A 27,446-nucleotide genomic window follows, 5' to 3' on the forward strand; every position below is an offset into this window, starting at 1 on the left:
TTAAAAACTTAATTAATGATCTTGCACTGTTGTTTATTGGTTAACCAATTTTGAATTTTCGCTAGGAACGTTGTTCCGTTTCCGCCGGCAGCTGTCATCGATACGTAATCGATGTTTAATAAAACACATGCTATCGTTGCTAGTCCATCTCTAATTTGTGAGACTTTGTTTATGTTTTAATTTTTCTGCGGTAACTTGATATAAAAAACACGACAGGATGTCGTATATGCTCCCGCATTTGCACAATGGCTGGCAGGTGGACCAGGCCATTCTCTCCGAGGAGGACCGCGTAGTTGTGAGTAATCGGAGTCGGGCCAAAAAGATACTGCTCCGTGGAGCACCACTTGGTCGTCCATCAGACATAAGTAACCAGTACTGATTTCCTCATAGGTAATACGCTTCGGTCACGATTGGGACCCCGCCTGCATGAAAATGGATGAGGTCATGTACAGCATCGCCGAGAAAGTGAAGAACTTCGCTGTCATCTATTTGGTGGACATCACCGAGGTGCCGGACTTCAACAAGATGTACGAGTTGTACGATCCCTGCACGGTAATGTTCTTCTTCCGCAACAAGCACATCATGATCGATTTGGGCACGGGCAACAACAACAAGATCAACTGGCCACTGGAGGACAAGCAGGAGATGATTGACATCGTGGAAACGGTGTACCGAGGTGCCCGTAAGGGTCGGGGTCTGGTCGTCTCGCCCAAGGACTACTCCACCAAGTACAGATACTAAAGTGGGTCGCGTACCCCGTCTACTTAGTTTAATATATTTCATTTAGGCGTAACAAATTGATGATCCCAAATAGAAGCGGCTGTCACTTGGCAACTTGTGTATATGTATTTTCTTCTGGTTTATTTTTCACTTGTCACATTTCTCATTAATATCGCTAACATGTACATCAATTTCTTGGTTTTTCATATATAACATTTAACTAAGTTTGTTCTTTAATAGCTCATACTTTTAAAAATTTTAATCCGTTCTTTAAAGTAAACTTGCATTAATAATTCTTGTATTTGCGCGTTAGTAGTACACATATTCGTTTTAATTTCGAATTGCTTTCATTTACCAATTTGATCAATTATGCTTTGAGTTTAGCTAGAGGTACATATAGACATCGAGTTCATAAACATTATGGAAATAAGGTCGGACTATGGAAGGGGGATCGTTAGTACAAAAGTATAAAAGAAAACATCGCAACGAAAGCGGGAAAAGGAAAAGAAGTCTTTTCTAGTAAAAACTCTAAGTACTCGTATTGGAAGTTCACAAATTGAATGGCCTACGCATTGGCGCCGATATCCAAACTTTGTCTTCAACATTGTTATTGTTCATTTAATACAACAGCTCAGTTTTATTACAGATTTATTATGCTTAGGTTTAACAATTGGTTCCGCTACTCTTTGACTTACACAAGTTAGGTTTTGCTCATTGGTTTCATTAAATATAGGTATGTATATTTATCTACGTTATTAGTTATATGTATATGTTTGCTCATTTGAAACAAATCAACGCTACAATTACAATATTTTCATTTACGAATTTTCATTTACGCTTACGTTCTTCAGCATATAACCAACAATTAAATGTTTGTGTTTCTGGGGGTTTCCTTTTGATATACCATTTCCATTTCCTAGGCGCCTTTCGAGTTGATCTCATCGTACAAAATACTTACTAGCATTAAAAAATATTCAAATAGGGCTCGATTTATATATGTGTGGTGTATATAAATATATACTTATGCATAGGATAGGTACAAATCAGGCTCAGGCTGAGGCTCAGGCGTGTGAGAAAGTCTCTGGGGGGCTGGGGTACCTCAAAATGCAGCTATATCATATTATCTCGCCTTTCGACCACTAGTTGTGTATTTTGATTTGAATAATCCGATTTATTTGATTTATTTCCCTTCCCTTGGCTTTAGCTTTTCATAGAAAAATAGAGATGCGTAGGTGGGATGAGTTAGGAAATTGTTTACATATACATGTTCGGCTCTTTTTTGGTTTACAATTTCTATATTCGCTTTCTAACTTTATATTCTGACAACAACTCTATTATATATCCAACAACAATTCGTTTTCGAACAGGCAGGAGCGGGGAAATGCGAAAATGTTCCTGGAGAGTCTGCACCTTTTGTCTAGCTACGCGTTAAAGACATTTAGGCATCTTTTGGGTGGACCCCTCAAGGTCCTTAAGGTCTTCTGTCAGAGTACTTTTGTTGCAAGGATAACACGATATCGCTCGATTCGATACGACGTTGTGGTGCACTCTATAAAATTTCTAAATTACAATACTTTAAGTATTTGGCTGCTGGTTAAGACACTAGAAGAGTTTTCATTCCGTAATAGGGAGAGTTATAGATAGAGATAGAAAGACCGATATATGGTGGCGACTGGCGATATATCTATAGAAATATATGTATAAACTTTCTCTTCAGTATGGAGCCGCATACAAATATATATATTCGTACGCCTGCACTTTTGTTTTACAGATAAAGTGTGAAAAATAAATCCGAGTATCACTACTTAACTTTTAGAGTTCTATTAACAATAATAGACAACAGTCTCTAAGTACGAATACGTTGTTGTTCATTACCCACTTCCTCGTCCCGATCGGTCTATACATGATTAGTAGGCATGTACTACTGTACTGTGACTCCTTGTGACCGAACTTACTTATATTTTGACTAAATGCGCTTAATCTAATCCTCCTTATCTATACCTAAATACTCATCAATACTCGCGTTTCATAGTTCTGGGTTCCGGGTCTCGAGCAAGCCAGGAAATTGGTTGCCAGACCATGCGACAACCTGAATTACAGCGAACACTTCCCTGAAGAAGAATATTCTTAAAAATCGGTTTCCATTTGAAAACATTTTTAAAAAAGGTGTCAACCTAGGATCCTTAGAAAGTTTTACATTTCTGGAATACAGCGAGTGAAAATCCATACGAAACTAAGTTTTACTAAACTTTTTCCAAGTACCTTCTTGTCCTTCCCAGGGAAGTTTTCACTGTAGATCCCATCACCATGCGTACAAAGTCAGTTACTAAGCTCTTAATTAGTGGCCCGGCCCAGGGAACTGCCTTTGTTGGAGCAGTGGAAACCAGCTGGGCTAGAAGAGTGTCTCCTTTGACCATTTCCTGGAAGTGCCGGGCAGGCTGGGATCGCGCTTTTCACCGCCCAAGCCTCCGTCGTCCCGCTCCAACTGGGCCTGATGGTGCTGCTGGTCCTCGTCATCGTCGTTGGGCAGCCGGATTAGGGGAAGCTCTAGCATGACGGCTGGCGTCGCAGTCGTTGTGGTTGATGCAGTGACTCCACCTTCACAGCTCAGATTCGCGGCACTCCGACTGATACCGCTGGTGGGAACTGCAGCGGGACCCGATCCCTTCCGCAGGATCAGATCCTTAAGGGAGGCGGGCACACAGATGCTCTGCTGCCGGGTCGCTATCACCGAGTCGGACACGGACGAGGGGCAGGGATCGTGCCCCAGCCGGATGGCGTTTGTTGGCAGTTGAGCTGGCTGCTGTGTGGCTTGGTTGGCGGCTTTATTGTCCATCCGGATAGCCAGACCAGGAACAGAAACGGGAACGGGACTGGGCGTGGACCGGCCCATGCTGATTACCGTGTTGAGGCTGCTGTACTGGGTGTGGGTGGCAGACTCCGCACCGCCGAGAGTTACTCCAGACGCCTCCACCAATCCCAGCTCTGTATTTAGGGTGGAGCAGGTGTCCTCCTCCGTGGTGGTGGTCGTTGTGGTCGTCGTTGTCGTCTGCGGATCGCTGTACTGCTGCAGCAGAGGTCCTCGCCTGGGGGGACTCTGGCTCACCACTGCCCCAAAGTGGGTTTCCAGCGGAGGCGCCTCCGACTGGATGGGCAAGCCCATGTGGAACTGTTGCAGAGGCTGATTGATGAGAGCCACTCGGTCGCTAGATGTGACACTGATGGTGCGATGCCGTTGAAGCAGGGGTCTCCGGGGCCGTGCACCACCACCACCACCACCACCACCACCACCACCACCACCACCACCACCACTAGTCAAGGCAGCACTCGTCAATCCTGCAGAGGGCACCGCACTCAGGCTCATTCGTTTTAACGGCATGGTATGCAGCATAGGATTGGGCTTGGTTTCCCCACTAGCCCGAATCGAGGCGGCCTGGACTTGGGCAGCCTGGGCTGCCGCCTCCTGCTCCTCGCTGTCGCTGCTCAGCTGCTGCATGTCATCGTCCGTGTCCGCCGGACTCTCCAGCCCAAAGACCGAGTCCTCATCCAGAGAGCGCAGCTCGGAGTCGGGACACTCCAGCGAGGAGATCTTGAAGGAACTTAGTGAGGCCAGCGGCGCTCGCTTCTCCGGATTGTTATTGCCCAGCGCCGGCAGTTTGTTGGACGCGGAAATGGTGGCCAGGCTGGCGCTTCCGCAGCTCGCCGCGCCATTTAACCGCTCCAGACTCACCGGAGTGCTGTCCACGCTGATACTACTGGAGCTAGCTGCCGTGACCGCCGCTCCGGCCGGAACCGCTGCATTGGCCGTGTACGGAAAGCTGTTGTTGTTGCTCTCGTTGCGCTGCAGCTCCACCAGCGTGAGCTTCCGCCGTACACCCAAACGCAGTTCCTCGGATGGCGAGTCGCAGAAGTGGAACGCCTGGTGAGCACTGGTGGGCGGGGCAGACTGCACAGGTTTGGGAAGTGGCAGAGCCAAAGCCAGGTCCACGGTACTCTCCTGGTTGTACGGATACACGTCCACAGTGTCTGCGCTGATCGAGTGGATCTGCTGCTTCCGGCCCGCCTGAGCACTATGCGGATCGTAGGACACGATGCTGTGCTTCCGCTTGACATTGGATGCACTGAGACTGGACATCCTCGATCCGTTCGCAGAACCCGATCCCGATCCCGATCCTTCGTGAACACTGCGCTCCGAGGGACATGGCGAGGCCTTGGGCGTCGGCTGGATCACCTGAATGTCCGGATAGTAGTAGTCCCAGTTCTCGATGCTCGATGTTCGCGAGGCAGTCGATAGCTTCCGTTGCATCGTAGGCGGCAGGTTGCCCATGCAACCGCCCATGTAGGCAGATGAGCGGCGCTCCAGGTAGGAGCTATCGGTACTGCAGCAGGTCATGGCACTACTTCGGCGCGAGTCCTGACCCTGTTGGGTTAAAGGACGGATTCATTTCAGTGTGGATTCATTCCGGAGAGGTCGAACCGCTCCAATTTCACTCACCGCCATCGGTACGGACAGAAATCCCGGCTTGCTGCGCGTGGAATCCGTTCTCTGGTGCTGGTGATCGGGCTCATCGGCGGCACCTGGCTGCATATACTCCTCCGCATCCAGTTCGTCGTCCGTCTCCACGAAATAGTCGTCCGTGCCGAAGCTGCCGCCCATTGGATAGTTGCTAAAGATGCGCGACGACTCTGACCCACTCTTGCGACGACCCACATGACCTCCTGCGCCGGACATTGAGGAATAGGAGAAGCGACGCGGTGGCTCCAGCAAGTAACTGTAGCCCGCCGGAACGCCCACACCAACGCCACCTGAAATGGAGGCATTTCACTTAGTTGAAACCACTTTCTGGTGATTCGTATCCATTTTAAAGGACTTACCCATTGAACCACACCGATAGCCCCGATTCAGCAGCGGTGGAGCACTCACATTGCCCAGTGAGAGCATCCGCTGTCGGCGGTAGACCATTGCATCGTACTCATCTGGGTAAATGGACATGCCCGTGGCTACGATGGCGTCGTGGATTTCGCGCTCCTCCTCTTCCTGCATGCACACCGCCGCTACGGCAGCCATTTTGGGATCCTTGAGCACCTTCATCGTCTCGTTGCTGCTGCTGCGACTCTTCCAAACGATTAAGAACACCATCAGGCCAAAGAAGCCGCCCAAAGTGGCTGCGATCCTGACTCCAGTCATCACGTCATACGTGGCAAAGAACTCCTCCCGTATCCTGGCCCGCTCCGCCGCGTTTTCCGCCTCCGTCAGATTCCGTTCGCCCGGCGGCAGTAGCGGCATATAGGGCGTGGCCGTGACGTGGGCATGGGCGGGTGCTGTGGGCGTGGCAGTGTTGCTGTGGTAGCTGCTGTTACTGTTGCTACTATTGCTGCTGCTGCTGTTCGAAAGCGCCGCCGGTGTCGGTGATGGCGGTGGATTCTCATGCAGGACATCATGACTCGTGTCAATGAGGGCCGCTGCTTGGATCCGATTGCTGTTGCTGGCGGCATGACGGGCAATTCGTTGCTGGTGTGGCTGCTCCTGTTGCTCCTGTTGCTCCTGTGCTTGCTGCGTGGCATGACTTGGATTGAAAGATGTTGCGCCGGTTGTTGCAGTTGTTGCTGTTCTTGCTGTGGAGGGCGTTGCTGCAGACGACGAGGCACGTCGTGAAAGTTTGGCCATCTCTATTAAGACATTTTCTGCAAGCAGAAGGCATAAATTAATAAATTGTAAATTAATAATGTAGGGGAAGGGTGAAATTTTGCATTTTCTTAGTTTAGGAATAAAATCAACTGTACATTGTTCAGCTCACAACTTCACTGACCTATTCTTTGCGACTACTTGCCACATCTCCGCGTACTTGACGAGCAAACTGCGGCAGCTTTATGCTCCTCCACTGGACGTGGCTAACTACCCATGAAAGTGTTGGTCACGAACAAATTGGCCATACAACATCGACGTGACTGCCGTTCAAGCCAGCTGTGTGCTGATGTTGCAAATGGCCAATGAAATGAACGGATCCCCACTTGTGGCAGCTAAATAACCGAATAAAAATAGAGCCTTGAAGATTTATTGCTCTTGAAATTCTATTAAATAGAGATGATGAGATATAAAACGTCAGACGTTTATGCTCAGCTACTTCGCGTTCCCCGCTTGAAAGAATTTCACTGATTGATGAAAGGAAATTGAAAGTGCAACAAAATAAATGGCAAAGCATTATTGATTTCCAAGGAAATATTTCCTTTGAAATATTTTCCACCACGCGCCAGCACCTCTTTCCTTCTGAGAGTGCCATCCCCAACCCATTAGGACGCCATAAATCCATCCACATTTCTTGGCGCATTCTTGGGCACCGCCTCCAACTTTTTAATTGTTTTCAGCACTTTTCCGGCTACCGCTCCGCTAGGCAGCATTCCCGTGGGGAAATAACTTGGTAAATTTTTAACATTTCGTTGAAATGAGTAAATTAAGGTATACACACACACACAACTAATACTTATTCCGTCCGTGAAGTTGCCTTTGCCCGCAGCTTCCCCTTTCGGCGGTATCCTTGGATTTTCAACAAGTTGCACGCTCAATAATTCAGAAGGACACTGTAGCCTGTTGCCTTTGTGGGGCGGTTTGGGAGTGTGGGTGTGTGGCCAGTGGCCATTATACATTGTCATTGGCAGCTAGTTGGTCAGCTCCTGGTCCTCCAGCCGTGCCCCTCCCCTCGGAGACACCATCCAGCAATTGTTCGTTTTGTATTGACAGTCGCGCAATTGCGGAGCTCCGCTCTGCTAAATTTTTCTATCTAAGCTGTTCTTTCCTTCCACAGGATTTTTGGTATTTTTGTTTTACACAGCGTTATGTGTGTCCTGCCAACGCTTTTGTGTCCTGCCAAGGACAGCGGCAGTCAGTCAGGGAGCGAAATGATTATTGCAAAAGTTTTCGTCTAACTCTCGTTTTCCACCTCAAGCTCCTGCACCTTGGCATTTTTCGGTTTGGTTTTTCATATTCCGTTTTCCATTTCCATTGCCACTGCCGTTTTCATTTCCCGCCTTTCCATCCTCCAAGTTGGTGGGCAAACAAGAAAGTTTTAATGGCTATTATACATTGGCCATAATTCGTGTCCAACTTCCGTGCAAATAATGAGGCAAAAAAATGTAAAACACAATTTGCAGTCTAAGCAGTTTGGAGTGATTTTTAATGGCCCCACAGTTTGCGGATTCTTTTCCCGGGCAATTATATTTGAATTCCATTAATGGCAGCAAAATTTGTCTCCTATACTTTAGCACATTTGAAAAGCTTCTTGAATAAGTTTGTATATGATATCTTTAAGTAAATAGTGAATCTGTTTATTTACAGAGCGATAATATTATTAAATAAATCTTTATTCCAGTAATAATATTTTATGTATCATGCTCAAGCAGGATTCAAGGTGAATCCCTTATCATTTAACTTATCTTTTTAGTACTGAAGTATCTGTTGAAGTACTCCAAGAAATGCATTTCTGAATACACCCACAGAGCCATTCGTCAAGATCGGAGATAGTTATTAATTTATTAAAAGTACGCGTAAAACCAACTGGTATGATGCCTTCGAGGCTTGTCCCGAAATGAACGCTGACTTTATCGCATTTGAAGACTCGAAGGAACTGAAACTGGTATCTCAATACCTTGTTAATAAGAAAATTTATATGATTTATTGGACTGCTGGCACCGACTTGGCCAAGCAGGACTATTTTGTTTGGATTTCTACTGGTCAGCCCGTATCTTGGAATTTGTGGCGTAAAGGAGAGCCTAATAATAATAAAAAAGAGGAGCACTGCGTTGAATACAAACCCTTACAACCCAAAAAACAGTTTCATTTATTGTGTGGTAAACCATTGTTTAACAGCTTGAAAATATAAATAAAATTCAAATTTTATATATCCGAAACAGACTGAATCATAAAGGATAATTTGTTCGTGTCTGAGAAATCGAAGTTATTAAATACTTCTAATAAGTTGCAGCTTCCGCTTGCCACACAATACAGCATGTACAAATGCTCTTCAGATCCTGCTGCTCCAAAAGAAGACAAAGTGTTGAAGTTCACGTGGAGTCCTATTGATGGATTAGCACACTTGGGTATGGGTCTTGCTGCCAGGCAAGGATAATTGCCTTGTGGGTGTGCGTGGGCCGAAGGAAAGAATGAGAGGGCAAACAATATACGTTGAACACATTAACAATGTCCGTTCGATGAACGTGTGTATCAACGCCATATCGATGTCAAAGCGGGCGGATTTCGGGGGGCAGAGTGATGGATATGGAATAGGTTGCAAAATGAGCGGAAAATGGGGCTCAAACTACCGACCGACCAAGCAGCCAACAACAAGAACAATGTGTTGCTTGTTGCGCCTTGTTGTTGCTGCATGATGAATGATTGTGGCTGGGCCAGTGGACAAATGGACAGTGAACAACGGGCAAACATGCTGACAGGCGGCCTCGGCTTGGATTTGAGCACACGGTGCGTATGCGTAATGCGTGAAAGGAGTGAGCTGGCGAGGGCACAAGGGGAAAATAATAATTCATCATGCCCGGGGCAAGTCTGCCCTATATATGCATATACATATATGTATGTATATATACATATATGCTGTGTATGTATTTTGCCTTATTTTGGGACTCTCGTATTTTTACTTTGGCAAATGAAATTGACGGCAAATCAATTGAAATTGTGTACAAATATATAGGCTTATACAAGAATGCCTTTGTCAGATCTTGGGCCACCTCGATTTGACTTCACCCCCAGTCAGCCAAAAATGAAATCATTCATGTGCATTGAGGCATATGCCGTAAATACAGAAGCCAATGTTTAAATAGAATCAGCTCAAAGGAACCGTCTAGATTGCTCAATTTGTTCACTTTTACATTTATTGGTCCTGTCACTGAAAACCTAGTTATGCCTAAATGAAGGCCCAAATATTTAAACTCTTTTAACTTACTGGCAATATATTACGCAATTTTTCATAGATAGAACAGATTGATTTATTATTTATTTCTATCAAAGTAACACAATTCATTTAAAAAGCAAGGGTAAGTCCCTTTTCGCCTCTGCTCAACTGGAATGACTGGTGATTTATTGATGAAATTGATTTCGTGCCATTGATTTCTTAACACCCCATAAATCCCTACTTAAATGTCCATCATTGTCATCAGGAAGTTTCGTTGAGCAACTTAAGAATATACATTTACAAAAGAGAGAGAGACTACATATAACAACCTAAGCGGCTTAAAGGAGCATTAGGCAAATGAAAATACTCAACGGCAAAAATGTGTGGCCTTCTTTCGATTCGATTTGCCTCGATTGTACTTCAACTTGGCCTCCATTTGAAATATTTTTTAATTAGCTAAAATGCACACTAAGCTGTGGAATTGAACATTTTAGGAGCTTAAGCTGAGAGTGTAGGCTTTAAAATAGAGAAAGAACAAATGGAAAGTGGTTTCTGTGAGTCTGGCTGCCTTATTAGTGTCTGCTTTGTCTTTTGCAAAGGGACCAAACAATGCCACACAGTCGCCCCAAATAATGAGAATTATGGCATTCCACAGCCGCGCCTACAGAAAGTCCTGCCCTCCACCTCCGCTGCTCCAGTCCTTGCCGAACTCCTGCCCCTGCAACGCAGCCGTGCGCCATTTAACAAACATTCCGTTAATCTGCTACACTTGGCAGCGCCATGGCCACGAGCCTGCCTCCCACATCCGCTCCTTTATCCTGATCCTGCGCCTGTACTTGTGCCACCTCCGGTTCGGCTAGCTTGGCTTTTTAGCCGACAGAATAGAGAATGTAGGGAATTTTGGAGAAACAAAATTGCAGATCTGCAGAAATTTTCATTAAAGGACTAAATTTTATTAAGGGACTACTTAAATGGGGGCTGAAAATCCAGTTAAAGTATCACTCCCTGCTACAACTATGTGATAATAATGTCAATAGAATTAAGAACATATCTTTAAAATGTATGTTATGCAAAAATGGAAAACAAAACAATGCAATTATATTTTAGCCAAACATTCAGGTACCTCCAGGTGTTTTAAATGTTTGATGTGGATTTTTTTGGATGTCAGCACTGGTATTGTGTGTTGTGGGTGTGTTACCTCATGCCGTAGAGCTCGGCGATGTTGTCCTCGTTGTTACTGCTTATTGTTGTGCTTTTATTGTTATGAGCATGTTTTTTCCCAGTCCCGCGCCTGCTCTTTTCTGTTTGCTGTTTCATTTGGCGGCATTGTTGCTTCTGCCAAACCCCTGGCCAAGCCACGCCCCCACGCCCACTTTTATATATACACGTATGTGTGTGGGTGAGCTGCCTTTGTCTTTAGTGCTAAGCGTTTTACGTTTATGATCCCAACTCAGGCCCAGACAGAACAGAAACCGAAACCGAGAACAGACAGACGGAGCCCTGAATTCCTGTCCTGACCCCGCCCACGGGCTTATGTGGCGCTTACAAATGACTTTTGAATTGCATTCCGGTTATTGCCACTCATTCGAGCGCAAATTATGCACTTAAGGTCCTTTTTTTGACACTCACGCCCTCAAAGCGGGACAGTTGTCCCAGGCTAAAGGGAAAATTCGATTGCTTTCCCGCTTAAATGTGTCACGTTTTGAATTTGTTCTACTTCTAATATTTGCTCAAATATTTAACAGGATTACGTGCCTGGCCTTGGTAAAAGATGTCCTGTCCTGGATACCAGCGATAAGATCGTTGGGTTCCCTAAGCTGCACCCGTAGCCCCATCTACTCGTCCATTTTCGACGTTAATCATTTACTGTCAACTTGTATATTTATTGCTTAATCACTCGGAAGACCACAGATAATGCGGCAAAATGTGTGTGGTTGCTGGTGGCCTCTACATAAATCAAACTCATTCGGCAGATGTAGTCAATTTGTAGTAAATAGTCAATGGTCCTTCATTGTAAATGTTGCTAGTCTTACAATCGATATAATTCTACCTGTACCCGTAAATTCTTTAAGAAAAATATTTAATATTTAAATGTCATTCTGAATATTTCATATTCCTTTAAAAGTCTACAAATTATATAATTATGAATCAGTATTGATATTATAATTTTTTGCTGTGTAGAATATCTCTTGAGCGCACACAAAACCTATTTTGCCCATCGCAATCAATGGAGATTAGGCAGAATTAAAGTCAGGGAACCTGAATCGGAAAGCAAAAGGAGAGGAACTTCAACATATAATTACATTTATGCCCATTTTGTCGGATAATCACTCAGTCAATGAATACCATTTTAAATGAGTACGTGTAAATTTATTTAAAGTCTACTAGAAATTAAAGACTCAAAGCAAAGATTACATTACGTTCAATTCTCTTTAAGTTTTAAATTAAGTTAGAGTAGTTACTAATTGCCTTATATTTAAATTGGTCTAAAGGACATAAAACAGGTTTTCTTTTAGTGCCCGCCAAGCCAATGATTATCCTAGCCAAACCATAAAAAGTGCCATTAGGCGTCTTCTATGGTCAACCACTTTGGCAGCTGGCTTTGGCCAAAAGCCGGCAAAGTAGTTAAATTAACAACTAATTTAAAACAGTTTTTATGTGGCAGTCGCACAAATGGCTTGCCTCCTCCGCTTCTCAACGCACAAATAGCCATGTCACTGGCTGTCCAAGGACTCACTTTTGTGCCACTTTGTGTGGTGGTGGTGCTGGTGGTGGTGGTGTTGGTCGCCTGTCATGCGAGTGGACAGCGATGTCTAGACAAATTTATAACGACTGTTGTTATCCTGTTGGCGGCATTCGGCGAAGGCAGCATTCCGCAGCGGACATTTAATTTTGACACCAGGATTGACAAATGCTGGCGGGGTTTTGGGTCAGCTGCCAGGGCCATCAGATGCCGCTTGGTGTGTCATTTGTGTCGGTGAAGTCAAGTGTCAATTAAATGCCCTGTGGGCCACACTTCATTTTGTGACCACTACGACCGCCACATGGCGTATACGCAATTTACTTCACCACATTCCGGCACAACAAATGACATTAAGAGGAAAGCCCTCTTCAGTGCTCCTTTCCTGCAAGCTGACACTTGACTTGTGCTTCCTGTTTGTTTTTGTTCGCATATACACCATCTGTATCCTTTACAGCGGCGTTAAAGTGCCAAGCAAAGAAGTATAATGAAAGCGCCACAAAGTATGCAACAGAATCACACACATGCACGGAAATAAACGTCGCTTGAGTTAACAATTACTGACACCATTAAAGTTGCTGCCACGCCCACCGCCCACACAGGAACGCCCAGCGCCCTCAAGCTTTTTGTTTTGCAACGGCTGTGTTTATACACAAAAAACGCAATGCTGCATTAAGTTGAAGTAGTTGGGAAAAATGGGTTTGCACTGTAGAAAGCGTAAATTATTTAGATTTATTCAGACTTTACCATTCATTTTGGATTTCAAAATGTGATTTTCAATTCCCAATGAATCCAGTGTCCATATATATACTTCAGCATCCGAAAAATATAAGACCTATTTGAGACATCTTTGCTTTCTCGCAGTGCAGCCTTCTTGCAGCTTCATCTCCATTATCCTCAGCTCGCCTCATTGTTGCGCCTTGCCTTTGTCTTTGTGTGTCGATGCATGTGTCTGTGTGTTAGCTGGGGTGTCACTGTACAGTGCACACAGTACAACTTGCTACGTGCCCGGCTCAGGGTTTTCAGTGTATGCTTGTGACATGTGCCTGGCACAGATTGCGCATTGTCTGCAGCAGGCAGCTCACATTTTCTGTGGTCCTGCAACTTTTTGTCCTCCAGCCCAACGACAACGAGGATGCGACGAGCATTTTATGCAAACGACGGCAAACTTTTGCCACAATTGAGCAAATTGCTGTCCGGAAATGTACTTTGATTCAATAGCCATGGGCCAGGACACAAGGCACAGGACGCGTCCGAAACTTTGGCCCACCAAGAAGTAATTTCGAAGTCCATTCGCCCCCGAAGTTGCAGCGGCCGCCCCCAAAAGTGTATTTATCATAATGCCAATGGCTCTTGCCACTCCAAACTGCAACATTGCCTGGATGAATGGGGAGGGGGCTGCAGCTGGCGCCATTAACCCATTAAAAGCCCACAACAAGGACCGCATCACGTAGTTGCCGGGCACCGTACACCGAAAAAACTTTTGCAATTTAAACGTGCTGACTAGTTAATAAAGCCAATTGACTTACAACAAATGTAGGTCGTTCCATAAAATTAAGATATTATGTTAATAATGTATTTATAAATTATATTTGAATAGTGATTCCATATTTCGTACAGTGTAGTAAACTGCATCAGGTATCCGGATGGATCTCGAGCACCGCAAACACAGCACGTAGCCACTTCTCTTGAGAACGACCAACCCGACAGATTCGAATGGGTTGTGGTGGAGCGGGGGCTACAGGGGGTTGGAGGACTCCAAGTGGGTTGAAGGGGAAGAAGAGCAGTTATGTCCGGTCGAGCACACACACACAGACAGAGACACACTCACGCACACAATGGCAGTAGCAGGTATTGCATTGTGGCCATTAAATCAGAGTTAACAACTGCCTGTTCCCCTGCGCACAATGGGCCAAATAAAATAGAGATAAATTATCGTCTTTATAAGAGATCATGGGGATTGTCAGATTGTTACGAAGTCCCTAAAAAGCTTATCAAATTATGTGTTCAAGCAATGTTTAGTTCCAGCAACCTCAAAATAGTTTAGAAGCGTGAATAAATTAAAATGGTTAAAGGACCAATACTGCTTATAACTTCCATTCATTATAAGCAGGTTGAATGTAATATAAAACATATTGTATCCCTTCAAATAGTGCACAAGTCAAGCAGAGGAATCCCCTCCGGCGGGCTATGTTTTCAAGGATCCACCAGGTCAGCTCCACTTCCCCACTGTATGCCATTCACCTGACCTGTTTGCATTAGCCCCGCGCTCCTGGAGCAGCTGCATCCGCCAGCCTGCTGCAGTTGAAATCACGACGACGAAAAAAGATTAAACTGCGGCAACAACTTTGGCTTTATTTGCAAAAAAGTGCAGCAGCGAGCTGGGTGGTTGGATGGCTGGTTGGCTGGCCAAAAAACAATTATTTGTTGAAACGGGGAAGGGAGAAAGTGGGTAGTGTATATTTATTCTAAGGCCAGAGGCACCCGGCCACGCCCACGCCAACGCCCCCCATTCACAAGGACGACTGGCATGGGCGCAGGGAGGGCGAAAGGTAAATGCCAGCAGACGCCACCTAGCGGACGGTGTCAGCGAAACGGCAACATATGCGGGGGCCACCTGTTGTTGTAGTTATTTCTGCAATAGCTGCTCCCCTAGCACACTATTTCCTTCCCTGTCCGCCACTGCCTTTCATTTTGTCCCGCACTTTTATTTCATTTCACTTTTCCATTCGCTTTGTTGGTTCTCCGACCACCCTTCGCCTTGATTTTCCCATTTTCCGAGCATTTTTCTAGCATTTTCCCCTATTTTCCCTGCAGTTTCATCTCTTTTATTTCGTGCTATGTTGTTTTACATTTTGTAATTGAATACTTTAAGTGATTTCTGCTTTGACTTTTCGCTGGTTAATTGACAAAAAACAAAACTAGTTTTAGCAAGGGCGCATCAACTTATTTTAGCTTTGAAAAGCGTCACTTAGACGAATTGAAAAGATTTATTTGCAAATCAAATGAAAAGGTTTCTTAACAGATTTAGGCAGAGGACCAGGGAGATCATTACAGCCCAGTGAGTTGTAGAGTAGACGAGTAATTGGAGTCATTGGTTTAATTTGTTCGTTCGCTGGCACCGTAAGCTGACATGAATTCCCAGTATCATAACCAGAGTAAATGAAACGAATTCGTGGTAAATTAGAAAAGTTATCGAATACCTCTCTAAATGGCTTAGTGGGTAACTAACATTTAGTGATTATACCCGTTAGTTTATTTTAAATGTTACCACGCCCACAAAACTCCCAAAACTGTCACGCCTACACTTTTGAATTTTTTTTTTTATTTCTTTATTTTATTTGCAATTTTTACCGAGATTCCAGAAAATTGTGAAATTTTTCTGATGTATGATGTTGTAGAAATTCAAAAAAATTAAGAAATGTCCTAAGGCTGAAGTTCTACGCTCCATAACTCAACTTATCTTAATCCGATTTTGAAGTGGCATACCTCTAAATATTTCTGACGCAATTCTCTAAATATCTGCATTCAAATTTAGAAATTTATTTTTTTTTTAATTTTGTTGTAATTTTTCTGATGTATGATGTTGTAGAAATTCAAGAAAATTAAGAAATGTCCTAAGGCTGAAGTTCTAAACTTCATAACTCAACTTATCTTAATCGGATTTTGAAGTGGCATACCTCTAAATGTTTCTGACGCAATTCTCTAAATATCTGCATTCAAATTTAGAAATTTATTTTTTTTTTAATTTTTTTGTAATTTTTCTGATGTATGATGTTGTGGAAATTCAAAAAAATTAAGAAATGTCCTAAGGCTGAAGTTCTAAGCTCCATAACTCAACTTATCTTAATCGGATTTTGAAGTAGCATACCTCTAAATGTTTTTGACGCAATTCTCTAAATATCTGCATTCAAATTTAGAAATTTATTTTTTTTTAATTTTTTTGTAATTTTTCTGATGTATGATGTTGTGGAAATTCAAGAAAATTAGGAAATGTCCAAAGGCTGAAGTTCTAAACTTCATAACTCAACTTATTTTAATCGGATTTTGAAGTGGCATACCTCTAAATGTTTCTGACGCAATTCTCTAAATATCTGCATTCAAATTTATAAATTTATTTTGTTTTAATTTTTTTGTAATTTTTTTGATGTATGATGTTGTGGAAATTCAAAAAAATTAAGAAATGTCCTAAGGCTGAAGTTCTAAGCTCCATAACTCAACTTATCTTAATCGGATTTTGAAGTGGCATACCTCTAAATGTTTTTGACGCAATTCTCTAAATATCTGCATTCAAATTTAGAAATTTATTTTTTTTTAATTTTTTTGTAATTTTTCTGATGTATGATGTTGTGGAAATTCAAGAAAATTAGGAAATGTCCAAAGGCTGAAGTTCTAAACTTCATAACTCAACTTATTTTAATCGGATTTTGAAGTGGCATACCTCTAAATGTTTCTGACGCAATTCTCTAAATATCTGCATTCAAATTTAGAAATTTATTTTTTTTTAATTTTTTTGTAATTTTTTTGATGTATGATGTTGTGGAAATTCAAAAAAATTAAGAAATGTCCTAAGGCTGAAGTTCTAAGCTCCATAACTCAACTTATCTTAATCGGATTTTGAAGTGGCATACCTCTAAATGTTTCTGGCGCAATTCTCTAAAAATCTGCATTTAAATTTAGAAAATTAGTTTTCTGTAATTTCTTTTGTAATTTTTTTTGAAATTCAAAAATCTGCATTCAAATTTAGAAATTTTTTTTTACTAACTATTTTTTGTTTACTCTTCTATAGCATTCTATCTTGTTTTTAAGATCAAATAATAAAAATAATTGTATCGGGATCAGTATCCTGTTAATGCTAAAATATATTGTACAATTTTATTTATGAGAAAAATCTACTATACTAATCCCTATGTAGTGGGGATTGCCCGCAGTTGAAAAAGCATACATAAGTACTCGGAAAAAAAACTTCTGATCTGACCCCGACGTGATTTGAACACGCAACCTTCCGATCTGGAGTCGGACGCGCTACCGTTGCGCCACGGAGTCTACGTTAAAAACGCCACACGAAACAGAAATATAAAGCTCTATTGTTGATACTCGCGTGCCTAAAAATAATATCCTACTAAATAAAGTGCACCGACTTTTTCGTCGTTTCGTTGTTGTTGCTGCCGACGACGTCATTGCGTCCGTTCACTTTTACCGCCCCCCATTTGCCGCCCAACTGCAAATTAGTTTGTGTCGTTAAATTAGTTGCTTTCGGCTTTGTGTTTGCCTTCAGACAATATTATACCATTGTGGATTTGGTCACTGTTTACCAGAATTTCATAATATATATTGAATGCATATGATGCTCCTATACACGGTTCTTTTCCTAAATCAATATAGACGACTAAGTTTTTCTCTTCTTCACTTCGTTATATTGATAAGCATAAAATCATAAATATAAACGCGATTAACTTAGATTAGATAAGCCAATACGTCGACTGCGCTGCTAGTTTTACTGCAGCAGAATTATCAGCTTAGCCAACTTTTAGCGACTTAGGTAGGCAAAAAAAAAACTGGTTTTGCTAAAAGAAAAACTGCAGTTAGATCATTGGTAACTTGTTTGGAGCAGCAATAGCTGACCGAAATGAATTGGCGAAATTCTACAACGACTTTGTCAAAGTACAGTAATGACACACTAATATCTTTTTCACTATATACAATATATTAGGAAGTAACCTTTCATAAGGAAATAAATAACTGATATTAATTTAACTATTGGTATACAAATAGCAGCTGATTAATTAGAACACAATATCCTCGAATGACATTGCTATTTAATTATTTATATTATAAATTATAAAACAGGAGTACCAGTTCATTATTATTTAGGCCATAGTTTCATTAATTAGGCTGTGGGTAAGCTTGATAGAGTTTGTGGCATTTGAACCAAACACCATGAGTAAGCATATACATCCAATGTTCAAGCACATACAAAATTATTTTATATCATCTCTTTAAAGATTCCACACTTTCGTATCGTACATTTCGAGCTCTTCAATATTTAATTTACTCGCCAACTGCCCAAAAACATAAACATGAAAAGCTGATTGAGATCTCCAGTACGCCAAGTTCATGGAATACCAGAAAACACCTGAATTCATGGGAACTGGGCTCCTATTTATAGGTTCTTGATTAGTTCGCCCGGAACTTTCCACAGCGCACTTGCATATATTCGCTATTATGGTATTCAAGCGCAAATCCCCCAGGGAGCCACACGAGTCCGCCGTACTAGACCCCTCCACACCCCTCCAGACCCGAAACATACCCCTAAAGAGCCCTCCCGACCTCCGACCTCCGACCTCCGACCCCCGCCCCATGCTCCACGCACACACACAAAACCATTCATGCTTATGGGGCACACTAATAAATACTCAACAGTTGCACATTTGAAAATGTCTGTGGAAAATGAGCGGCAAAAAGCGCCTGGTGAAAAGTGAAACAAAATAAAAAGCGAGATATTCGTTTGGCCTTCACTACTTTAGTTGTTAGTTTTTGAATACCCTAAAATAAAACACTGTATTAAAAGTAATAAAATTAATGTTTTTGACAAAATAACATTACATTGTGGTAGCAAAGCTAAAAACTTCGTTGGCCTGAAAAGTTCTATAATAAACTATTTATTTTATATTGTCTGAAGGATATTTGTTACTTCGATTCCATATTTCAGAACCGGTCTTTTGGGTTTTTTCTCAATTGAGGCGCGTGCTTTTTCATCTCGTCCTTTCAAAACGCTGTTTGTAATTGTGTGGTGCAGTGTGTGCGTGTGTAAGTGAGCCATTTGTGTGCCCCTCCGCAGTCCTGATTGTTTGTATGTGAGAAGCGCATGGAATTGCCAGCCAGGCGCTCAGATAGTGGCGTAGGCGTCCTGGCAACTCCACGTGGAACAGGCCATCCTGGCGCAGTGTACAAATGTGGCGAGTAAAACGAGGAGCCGGAGTGGGGAATGGGAGCAGGGATGGCAGAGAGAGCACTCATTAATAAGTGAGCAGCAGCACAAAGAGAGAAGCGAAACAGGACGAACAGGAGCAGGAATCGAGGAAGAACACAAAAACACACGCACACACACAAGCTCCCATAAAATCTGAGAGTTAATGGCAGCCCGAGTTTTTTGCTCAGTTAAGTAGTTACAACTGGGAGTTCCAGCATAAGCTCTACCTAATTCGTTTAAGGACAACGCAAGTAGCATTTGTCATGCCGCCCCAAAATCTGAAAACCAAGTCGCACGGATCCTGTCTAGCACATCCTGGCTGCCAGAGCGTGACAAACCAAAAAAAAAAAAAAATGGAGAAAATGTGAATGGGCAACGAAGCAAGAAACATTTGACCCAAGTCCTTGTTACGGCGAAGACCTAAATTAACTTACGATTTAGTAAGCTTTTGGTTAGTCATGCCATATGCAAATACATGATTTTATGGCACTGCAATGTCCTTGGCAAGAAAGGAGCGAAATGAAGAACTAATAAAGTGAAAGTAAAAATAGAGAATAAATTATTTAAGAAAATATCCGATTGCTCTGAATATGCAATAAACTCGTAATATATTACTTTAAATAATTAAAATATACTTTTTGCGTTATCTTTGACTAGGTGTGTGAAAACTGCATTATTGGCTCCGATGGCAATTTATGGGCGCGCAAGGTTGTCACAACTTGAGATAAGATATGGCTATGAATATCTATGAATTTCCGGATGGAAACAAGCGCAGTATCGATGGGACAAGGTGTGTTTTATTGCTGGTTAAACGTGTACCCACTCGTGGGTAAATAAATCATCTCTTTCTAGCCAATTTGTCTTTGATAATCCAAATCAATTTAGCAGCCAAGCCAAGCACTCATAACTTTGCCCATCGGCAAGCTGAGAACTTTAGTTCAACTTGGTTAAGTGGCTGGAATATTTCCCAAGGTGCTTTTCCACTTTTCCAATTTCATCCTTCGCCTTCACTTGTTTACACCGCACATCCTGCATGTGTGGATGTGTCAACAGTTCTTTTTTAATTAACTTTACAGCATCGACGGCAGTTGCACAAACTTATTTAATTAAATTTCGCCATTGAGGCAGCTAATTAGATTTTTAAAATGCCACCATTGTGCTTGCTCTTCTCGTTGCTGTTGTTCTTGTTATTGTCGTTCCTGTTCCTGCCTCCGATGTTAATGATGATGTTGTTATTTTGTTGCTGGCTCGTTTCTGCCTGTTTTTCCTGCCCCGTGCTCAACATAATTTTTGGCGAGCTGTCCATAAAATAGTTACAATTATGTTTGCTCAGTTGGCTGCGGGCCGTGTTCGGTTCGGGTTCCCATTCAACTTTTTTCTTCTGCATTTTTGCTGTTTTACCGAGGCGCAAGGACTCGCCATATCCTAGCCAGCATAAATTTGCATAATTTTTAAGGCTTATTTCGGAGCGGCGGCTGCTGAAAATCGATACGAGAAATTTACAAGCGAATGGCAACAAATTAATATGATTAATTGGCACGTTGCTGGTGCGTGGCAACCACCAGAAAAGGGGAAAATAAAATTAGGGTCTACAATTAGGCGGCAAAATACTGTGCAACACATTATAGTACCCTCCATTTTCGGGAACTGAATATGTGTTCCCAAAAAATGTAACATCTTTATATTACCGAATCCAACATTTGTATAATCAAACACATCTAATGTATTGCAAAAATTGCCCCTAAAGTTTTGTTCCTGATGTAAAGCATGTTAATTATTTGAGACACCGAAGCAGCTAATATACCCTGTGGTATCCCCTGTGGTATTGTGGCCACTGGCATTGGGAGTTAACCTGGCACTGGGGTCGTAGCTAGCACCCGACGCTCGCAGCTCACAAAATCAGAACGAAAAGCTCGCTGACAGCAGGGTTTTCCATTGGAGGTGGAGGTCAAAGGGCAGTATACGGGAAATGGGGCGGCCATTGAGGTTACGCGCGAACGCAAACTGAACAGAGGTGGGGCTACTGATTGACAGCACGTGTAAAAATTGATGTCGGTTCAGTTCAGTTGGGGCAGGAGTCACTTGGGCGTAGTGCCAATTTGATAAAAAGTGTGTGCACCGAAAAAGGATTTCATTGGTTCAGTTTAACTGGGTGTTAAATTGACCAACAACTGTGAGCATAGAAAAATATCGAGTATCGCAAATATCTCACACCCATTTTAGAGCAGTTGAAAATGCAATCCAGTCTACATAACTCAAATACATGCTAATTGTTTAATTGAGTGATTTGGCCATGTGCATGAATACAAAGTGTATTTATGATGAAATATGAAAGGAATGTAAATTCATTCTATTACTAAAAAATATTTTAAGTAAGCCATCATAAAGTATTAACAACCTCTATTTAAAATGTTCAAGTTCATGAACATGAACTAAAGAACTTCCATTCTTTTTTTTTTGGGAACAAAGATGATGTTCTAATAGACATCTGTGAATTCTTTTGGGTCTTGTGCTCCGTCTGCCTGAATTGTTTATTTTCGAAATGATTTTAAAATGAATTTTGCAAATTGTTAGGTGTCTGCTCACATAAAGCTTTTTGCGAAGAATACATGTGACGCTTTCCCAGCTATCCCAGAAATTCTGCGAAAAACTCATTAAAAACAGTTTGCAAAGCTATTATTTAATTTGCTTCAGAAAATCCGAAACCAGTAAAGTTGTATTACTTTTTGGGTTCTCTGAAATGGCAAGAAAACTTTGGAGGCGGATCCCAATCGGCCATTTATCCCGAAAAGTTTCCAAACGAGTATTTTTGCATAACATTTGGAATTAATTCGAACCAAGCTTTTGGCATAGTGAACTCAATAATTGCGCTTGTTAAATATTTAAGAGCCAAATGCACACAACGGCCCGAGAACAGACAGGAGCAGCAACAGGCAGGCGGATACAGACAGGACTTTATATAAGCAAGGACGAGCGTGGCCAGGATGTTGGCTGGTTGGCTGGATGGCTGGTTGGCAGGCGCAACTATAAAATTCATTGAGAGCAAAGTTAAGCGCAAACTAAAGCAACAAGTTATGCAATGCCACGGGGGAGGCAAAATGCGAAAAGGGGGCCGTGATGTCGTGCCGTGTAAGCGTCACTTAAAATGAACCGAAGCCGTTGCTAAAACGTGCTCCGTGCGCACTTGAAACAAGAACAGATTTAAGTGCACGCCCTGCCACACCCACACACACCCACACCCAAACACACACCCAAACACACAGCCACATTCACATACACGTTCACATTCAGCCAAGGCTGCTCCGATATTTTTGTCACTAAGCATTGGGACCTCCTGCTCCGATCCGCCTGCTGACAAACACTCGGGCGTATACGTAATCTGGCTGCGAGGGCGGGCCAACGGGGCGTATACGTGCGCGTGCTTTAATGAATGTGCTACTATGTGTGCGATAAGAAGCCGTTCTGGATCTGTGGGTCTGGGTCTCGGTCCCCGATAATGATGAGTATCATTAACTGCCTGCTGTTGGCATTAAGTTGCCTGGCCCCATTGTCCTTAAATTCCCTTTACATTGTGCGGCACCACCGATCCCTTGTTGTGCACTTTAAGGCGATTTTCCACACCACCCTCAACCTTAACGGACGCTTTTTGCAATTCTCGCAATTTTCCCTTTACGCCAGCCATTTTGTGACATTTCCCGTTTTGGATAAACGCATTTCGCGCAGCCTTCGTAGGCCAAATAAAAAAAGTCATACGCAACCTTTGACACTTTTGCAATCAAAGCACCAAATGCACCTGTGTGGGTGTCATTGTGGCAGGCGAAAAATAAAAAGGACTCTCACAGAAGCTTTGGGTTGCATAAATGCATTATGCTGAGCTTATACTTTACCCCTCCTGCAGGAGAAGTTCTCCTTCAGTTTGCAAAAGAAAACATATTTTGTACAAGTTTATAAAACAATTTTGAGTCCAGATTGCTACTGACATAATTCTACACTTTCAAGATTATGATCTTGAGCACACTTCACACTATGAATTAGAATGGTATTTCCATCTGGCATCCAAAATGTCAGGGATTATTATTGCGAACATTTTTAAGTTAAACACAGCTGCAGTATAATGCCTTTGAAAGCATGAACTAGATATTCCTCCCAAAAGAAAATATTCAATGGAATTATAAATATTTGACAAGGCAAATAAATCAAAATATTATTATAAATTTAATGCAATTTTATTTAGCAGGCAGGTAATTTATTTATCATTTTTCCTATACTGCTAGTTTAATTAATTTTTAATGTAAGCTCTCAGTAAATATTTAATATATAGGCCGAACTATGCACATTTTGACTGTTTTTCGTTAAGCCAGAGGCAAGTTGAGTACAACAATTGGAGAAATCAACCAGAAATGTGGTGGTGCATATGGCGAGCAGTGGAAATAGACCAACTATCAAACCGCATTTGTTGGCGTTGGCTTAACGCAGTTCTATCGATTTGCCATGTCAGTTATGCCGCAGTAACCCATATATACACACAGACACACACACAGATTCGCTGATTGCTTTGCCGCTTTTGGTCTGTTTTTTCAGGCTACCTCTATTTTTTCCCAGTCATTTCCTTTCATGCTGCCACTCCTTGATATATGTGAGCTATGTGTGTCCTGCGTTTGTGCCGAATATCAAGGCAACATTTCTGCACTTGCTTGGCAGCGTTTACACGGTTATCTGATAGCTTAATTTGATTTGCTGCTCACAGATACTCACTAGCACACAAAAGGACTTGCACTTGCACCCAAACAATGCCTTTTCCTGTCCCTGTATCACATTTCCCGCCTGTGGTTTCCACTCACGATTGGCGCTGCCTTTGATTTCATTTCATTTTCATTTCTCCGTGCAACCATTTTCAATTTTTCATAGCATACTTTTGGGAGTATCGAGTACCCGGCCCCTTGTTCGCATGCAAGTGCTTACAATTGATAAAGTGACCTGCTCTTGGGCAAATTATTTGCAAATGAATGCATTTGAATAGACTTTTGAAGTTGCCAGGAGTTTACTTAAAAGTATTTACATGTTTATCAGCAAACTAGCTTAAAAATAGCTTATAGCCGTTAGCATTGTTCACTTAATTGTTTATGGTCAAGTATAAGCTTTGCTGGATGCATTAATTAAGATTCCTAGTTAAGTCCGTAAATTGCTGAAATATATTCAATGTCAAATAAGTGTTAATTTCGAGTAACATAGAGTTGGTATGTAGTTTATTATTCATTTATTTCGTGCCATTTTCACGGGTCCTGCCAGTTCGCAGCTTTAAATTAACATTTTTTAATTAAAAACAGAGCAGAAGAGATTGGCAGCCAGACAGCAGAACAGGCAGCAGAGCACTGCACGTGGCGTATGAGTGATGTGAGTTTGGGCCTCAGCTTGGATGTGGGCGTCCATCACCTGGAGCATTTGTTTCGCTGGAGGAAAATTATTTTCGGCTATTAAGCATGTATAAGATATGGCAGATGCTTTTCAAGATTCCTTTAAATATATTTCTCCTTATTGCCGGGCATAAATTATTGAAATGGTATTTCCATTTGTTGTTTCCAGCTGTCCTCTGCCACGTGTCCATATCCCATTTACAAGTCCGTCCGTCCGCTGCATGCAGGCACACATCCGGTCATGGAACGTGCCGCCCATGGTCTCATGGTCTCATCTCTTCCATTTCATGGCGATGGCTTTGGGTCCACAGCCTTGGGCAACTGACCCACAATTGCAATCGCCGAGAAAGGATAATTGAGAGCTGGCGGAGGGTGATTAATTACATCTCCGAAATCTTCGAGAAAAAGCATGTAAATGAAGGACGCAATAGTTAAGGAGCGGAGCTTTCAGCCACCGAAAACGAAGAATGAGCTTAATATTGAAAATAACTCAGAGCCGTAATTGCAAGGACGAATTTTAATGGTGTCCTTTGTGCCTTTTTGCAATATTGGAAGACAGGTTTGAGTTCCCTCTGAACGCTTGAAAATTCCAGCACATCTCGGTTATTTTTCTCATTGCTTTATTTCTGGCAACTTTCATGTTTGCTAAACAGCCCCTCCTCTGCCTCCTTTGAAGCGCCTTTTACATGCGTGTGGCCCCCGAAAACGAGCGGAAATATGTGTATAAAAATGTATGTACATAAAAAATAAACATTACTTATGCTCGACACGTTGCCGTGCCCCGTTGACGATGTGCTTTTGTCGCTGCAATCGAAGAGCTCGCTTGTTCGCCAGTTTCACCTGGTCGTGCGCATTTCCCTGCGTTTGTGTTATCGTTTACCTGCCTGTACAGGTGAGAGCCTCCGGGCGGGAAAGTCAGAGTGGATGGTGATAAAAGCACAAACACACAAACACACATACACAGAGGCACACAACACATGCACATTGAAATTGTTTGGGTTCTGGCATGGCAATTTGCTATCACAGTGCTATGTGGAAGTCGCAAATTGAATGCGAAATTGAACTTTCGCCTTTGAGAGATGGGGTCATCGGAAATTTGCCATAATTGCATTGAATGTCGATGACATTGAGCACAGGAAGCAGTTGCAGCAGCCTTGCCATGGAAAAATCTCCATAAAATAGAACATATCACGAGGGCCAACTGCGATTTGTGGCAGTGTAGTGTAAAGAAATCCGTTCTTATCGGTTCGCATCAGACACAATCAATAAACATCGCGTATACGCAGCGTGGCCTGCGAACAAACACGGCGCACAATTCATAAATGCCACACCTGGCTGGCTCACCTGGCCAGGCTGAGCAGTTTTTAAAAAAAACGGATCAATATTCTCCAGCAGCAGCACAGCCCTTGGCTGAGACGTTGACGTGGCAGCTGTGTGTCCTTGCAAGGACAATTGTGTTGCCACGTCCCGCCTCCTTGTCCCACATTTCTACCCTGCAAATGTGTGAATTTGATTTTTTCTTACTGCTTTCTCTTATATTTTTTTTTTTTTTGGTTGCCAAGGCCCGACAAAGGACTCGGCTTTGACCCGGTCCCAGTTTTGGGATTCCACACTCAAGTGGCAATTAGTGGGCCATGCCACGTGCCGAAAAATCAGCCAAAAATATCAATGAATACACTTGGAATATATATTTATTTGCTACAATTTTAATTATAAAAATATAATTATAATTTTGAATGCCAAGAGAAATGGCAATTTTACCCTTAGTATGTACCAAATAGTATAGACATTTACCTTGAACGTAACCCATCCGAAGATCTAAACAAAACGAAATCATTTAACGAACACCAATGTAAATATCATCTTCATCGGCTAGCAGCTGAAACAACAGAGAACTACGTTAAAATAGGCCAAATTGTTTACGAATTGCGAAAACTAATGGCGTTTAAATTACAAAGTTCGATTTATGTCCAAAGGCAGCAAATGCCAACAGAATTCCAATTCGATGCGGAAAGAAGATGTCAAACGCGAGATATAAATAAATTCAATAAAATTAAAGACCCAGAGAAAGTGCAAAGACTAAATAGAGGTATTTTTAATTTTAAAAATTATACCCACTGAAAACAAAAAAATATATATATTTTTAATGCATATATGTAGTTTAAAAATAAGAATATATTCTCCCCAAATGAGCAGTGCATTTGAGGTGGGGTATCTAAAACGGCAACCGCATCATTTCGTAAACCACAAATGTGGAAAACGTCTGGCAAAAAATTGGCTCAGCTTTGATTAATTAACTTAAAACAGCTATTGACATACGTGTGAGACAAAAACAAACACAGCCAGTGGCCAGCAGCACACGGACATTGGCATTGGCATAAATTTAATTGAATTGTGTGGCCGGTGGAAGGGGAGGTGGTGCCAATGCAGTTGCACCGACTGTCCATTAATGAACTGGGCCACGACCGAGTATCCACACGATGGATGTTGGGGATTGCAGGAGGTGCACTGCCAGATATATCTTTTTGTTCTGGACATCCCCGACTATATTGACATGCCTTAATTCATATTGAAAACGCTTTTTCTCTGGCTTGTTCAACTAGCAAACAATTAATGCAAACGGCAAATATTTATCGGATCAATATGTGGTCGGGGAATGCTCATGGCCAGCAATAAAAAATCCATTAAATAAATATTTT

The 27,446-nt window shown here is 42.3% G+C and overlaps 3 protein-coding genes and 1 non-coding gene across 4 annotated transcripts in view; 2 read left to right on the forward strand and 2 right to left on the reverse strand.

Moving 5' to 3' along the window:
• The first annotated feature begins 97 nt into the window (after window positions 1-97).
• Window positions 98-911, forward strand: LOC6541856 (thioredoxin-like protein 4A). Its single transcript, XM_001968632.3, has 2 exons — window positions 98-295; window positions 391-911. The coding sequence occupies exons 1-2, from the start codon at window positions 218-220 to the stop codon at window positions 739-741; spliced, it is 429 nt and encodes a 142-aa protein (XP_001968668.1). The 5' UTR covers window positions 98-217; the 3' UTR covers window positions 742-911.
• Window positions 912-1,125: 214 nt separating this feature from the next.
• The window catches only part of LOC6540639, a 36,918-nt gene continuing 10,597 nt past the window's right edge, over window positions 1,126-27,446 (reverse strand). The window contains exons 2-4 of the mRNA XM_001968633.3: window positions 5,596-6,405; window positions 5,216-5,526; window positions 1,126-5,140 (exon numbers count right to left, since the gene is read on the reverse strand). Of these exons, the coding sequence (XP_001968669.1) occupies window positions 3,113-5,140; window positions 5,216-5,526; window positions 5,596-6,388 (3,132 nt within the window). The 5' untranslated portion in view covers window positions 6,389-6,405 and the 3' untranslated portion in view covers window positions 1,126-3,112. The remainder of the gene's footprint in view (window positions 5,141-5,215; window positions 5,527-5,595; window positions 6,406-27,446) is intronic.
• LOC113564055 (C-type lectin 37Da) lies at window positions 8,107-8,633 on the forward strand. The gene is given in 3 exon segments (XM_026978433.1): window positions 8,107-8,126; window positions 8,189-8,565; window positions 8,629-8,633. Coding segments are annotated over 3 exon segments (402 nt in total).
• Window positions 17,335-17,406, reverse strand: Trnaw-cca. The gene has a single exon. It is a non-coding gene; the product is annotated as a tRNA-Trp (tRNA).

Source organism: Drosophila erecta, unplaced genomic scaffold (assembly GCF_003286155.1).
Source record: "Drosophila erecta strain 14021-0224.00,06,07 unplaced genomic scaffold, DereRS2 tig00000055-arrow-pilon, whole genome shotgun sequence".
Classification (NCBI taxonomy): Eukaryota; Metazoa; Arthropoda; class Insecta; order Diptera; family Drosophilidae; genus Drosophila; species Drosophila erecta.

Bases quoted from the DNA above. Each gene is read 5' to 3' on its own strand.
- LOC6541856 (XM_001968632.3), top strand. From the start codon at position 218: ATGTCGTATATGCTCCCGCATTTGCACAATGGCTGGCAGGTGGACCAG. The intron at 296-390 runs GTGAGTAATCGG...ATTTCCTCATAG, and splicing joins CCGAGGAGGACCGCGTAGTT to GTAATACGCTTCGGTCACGA.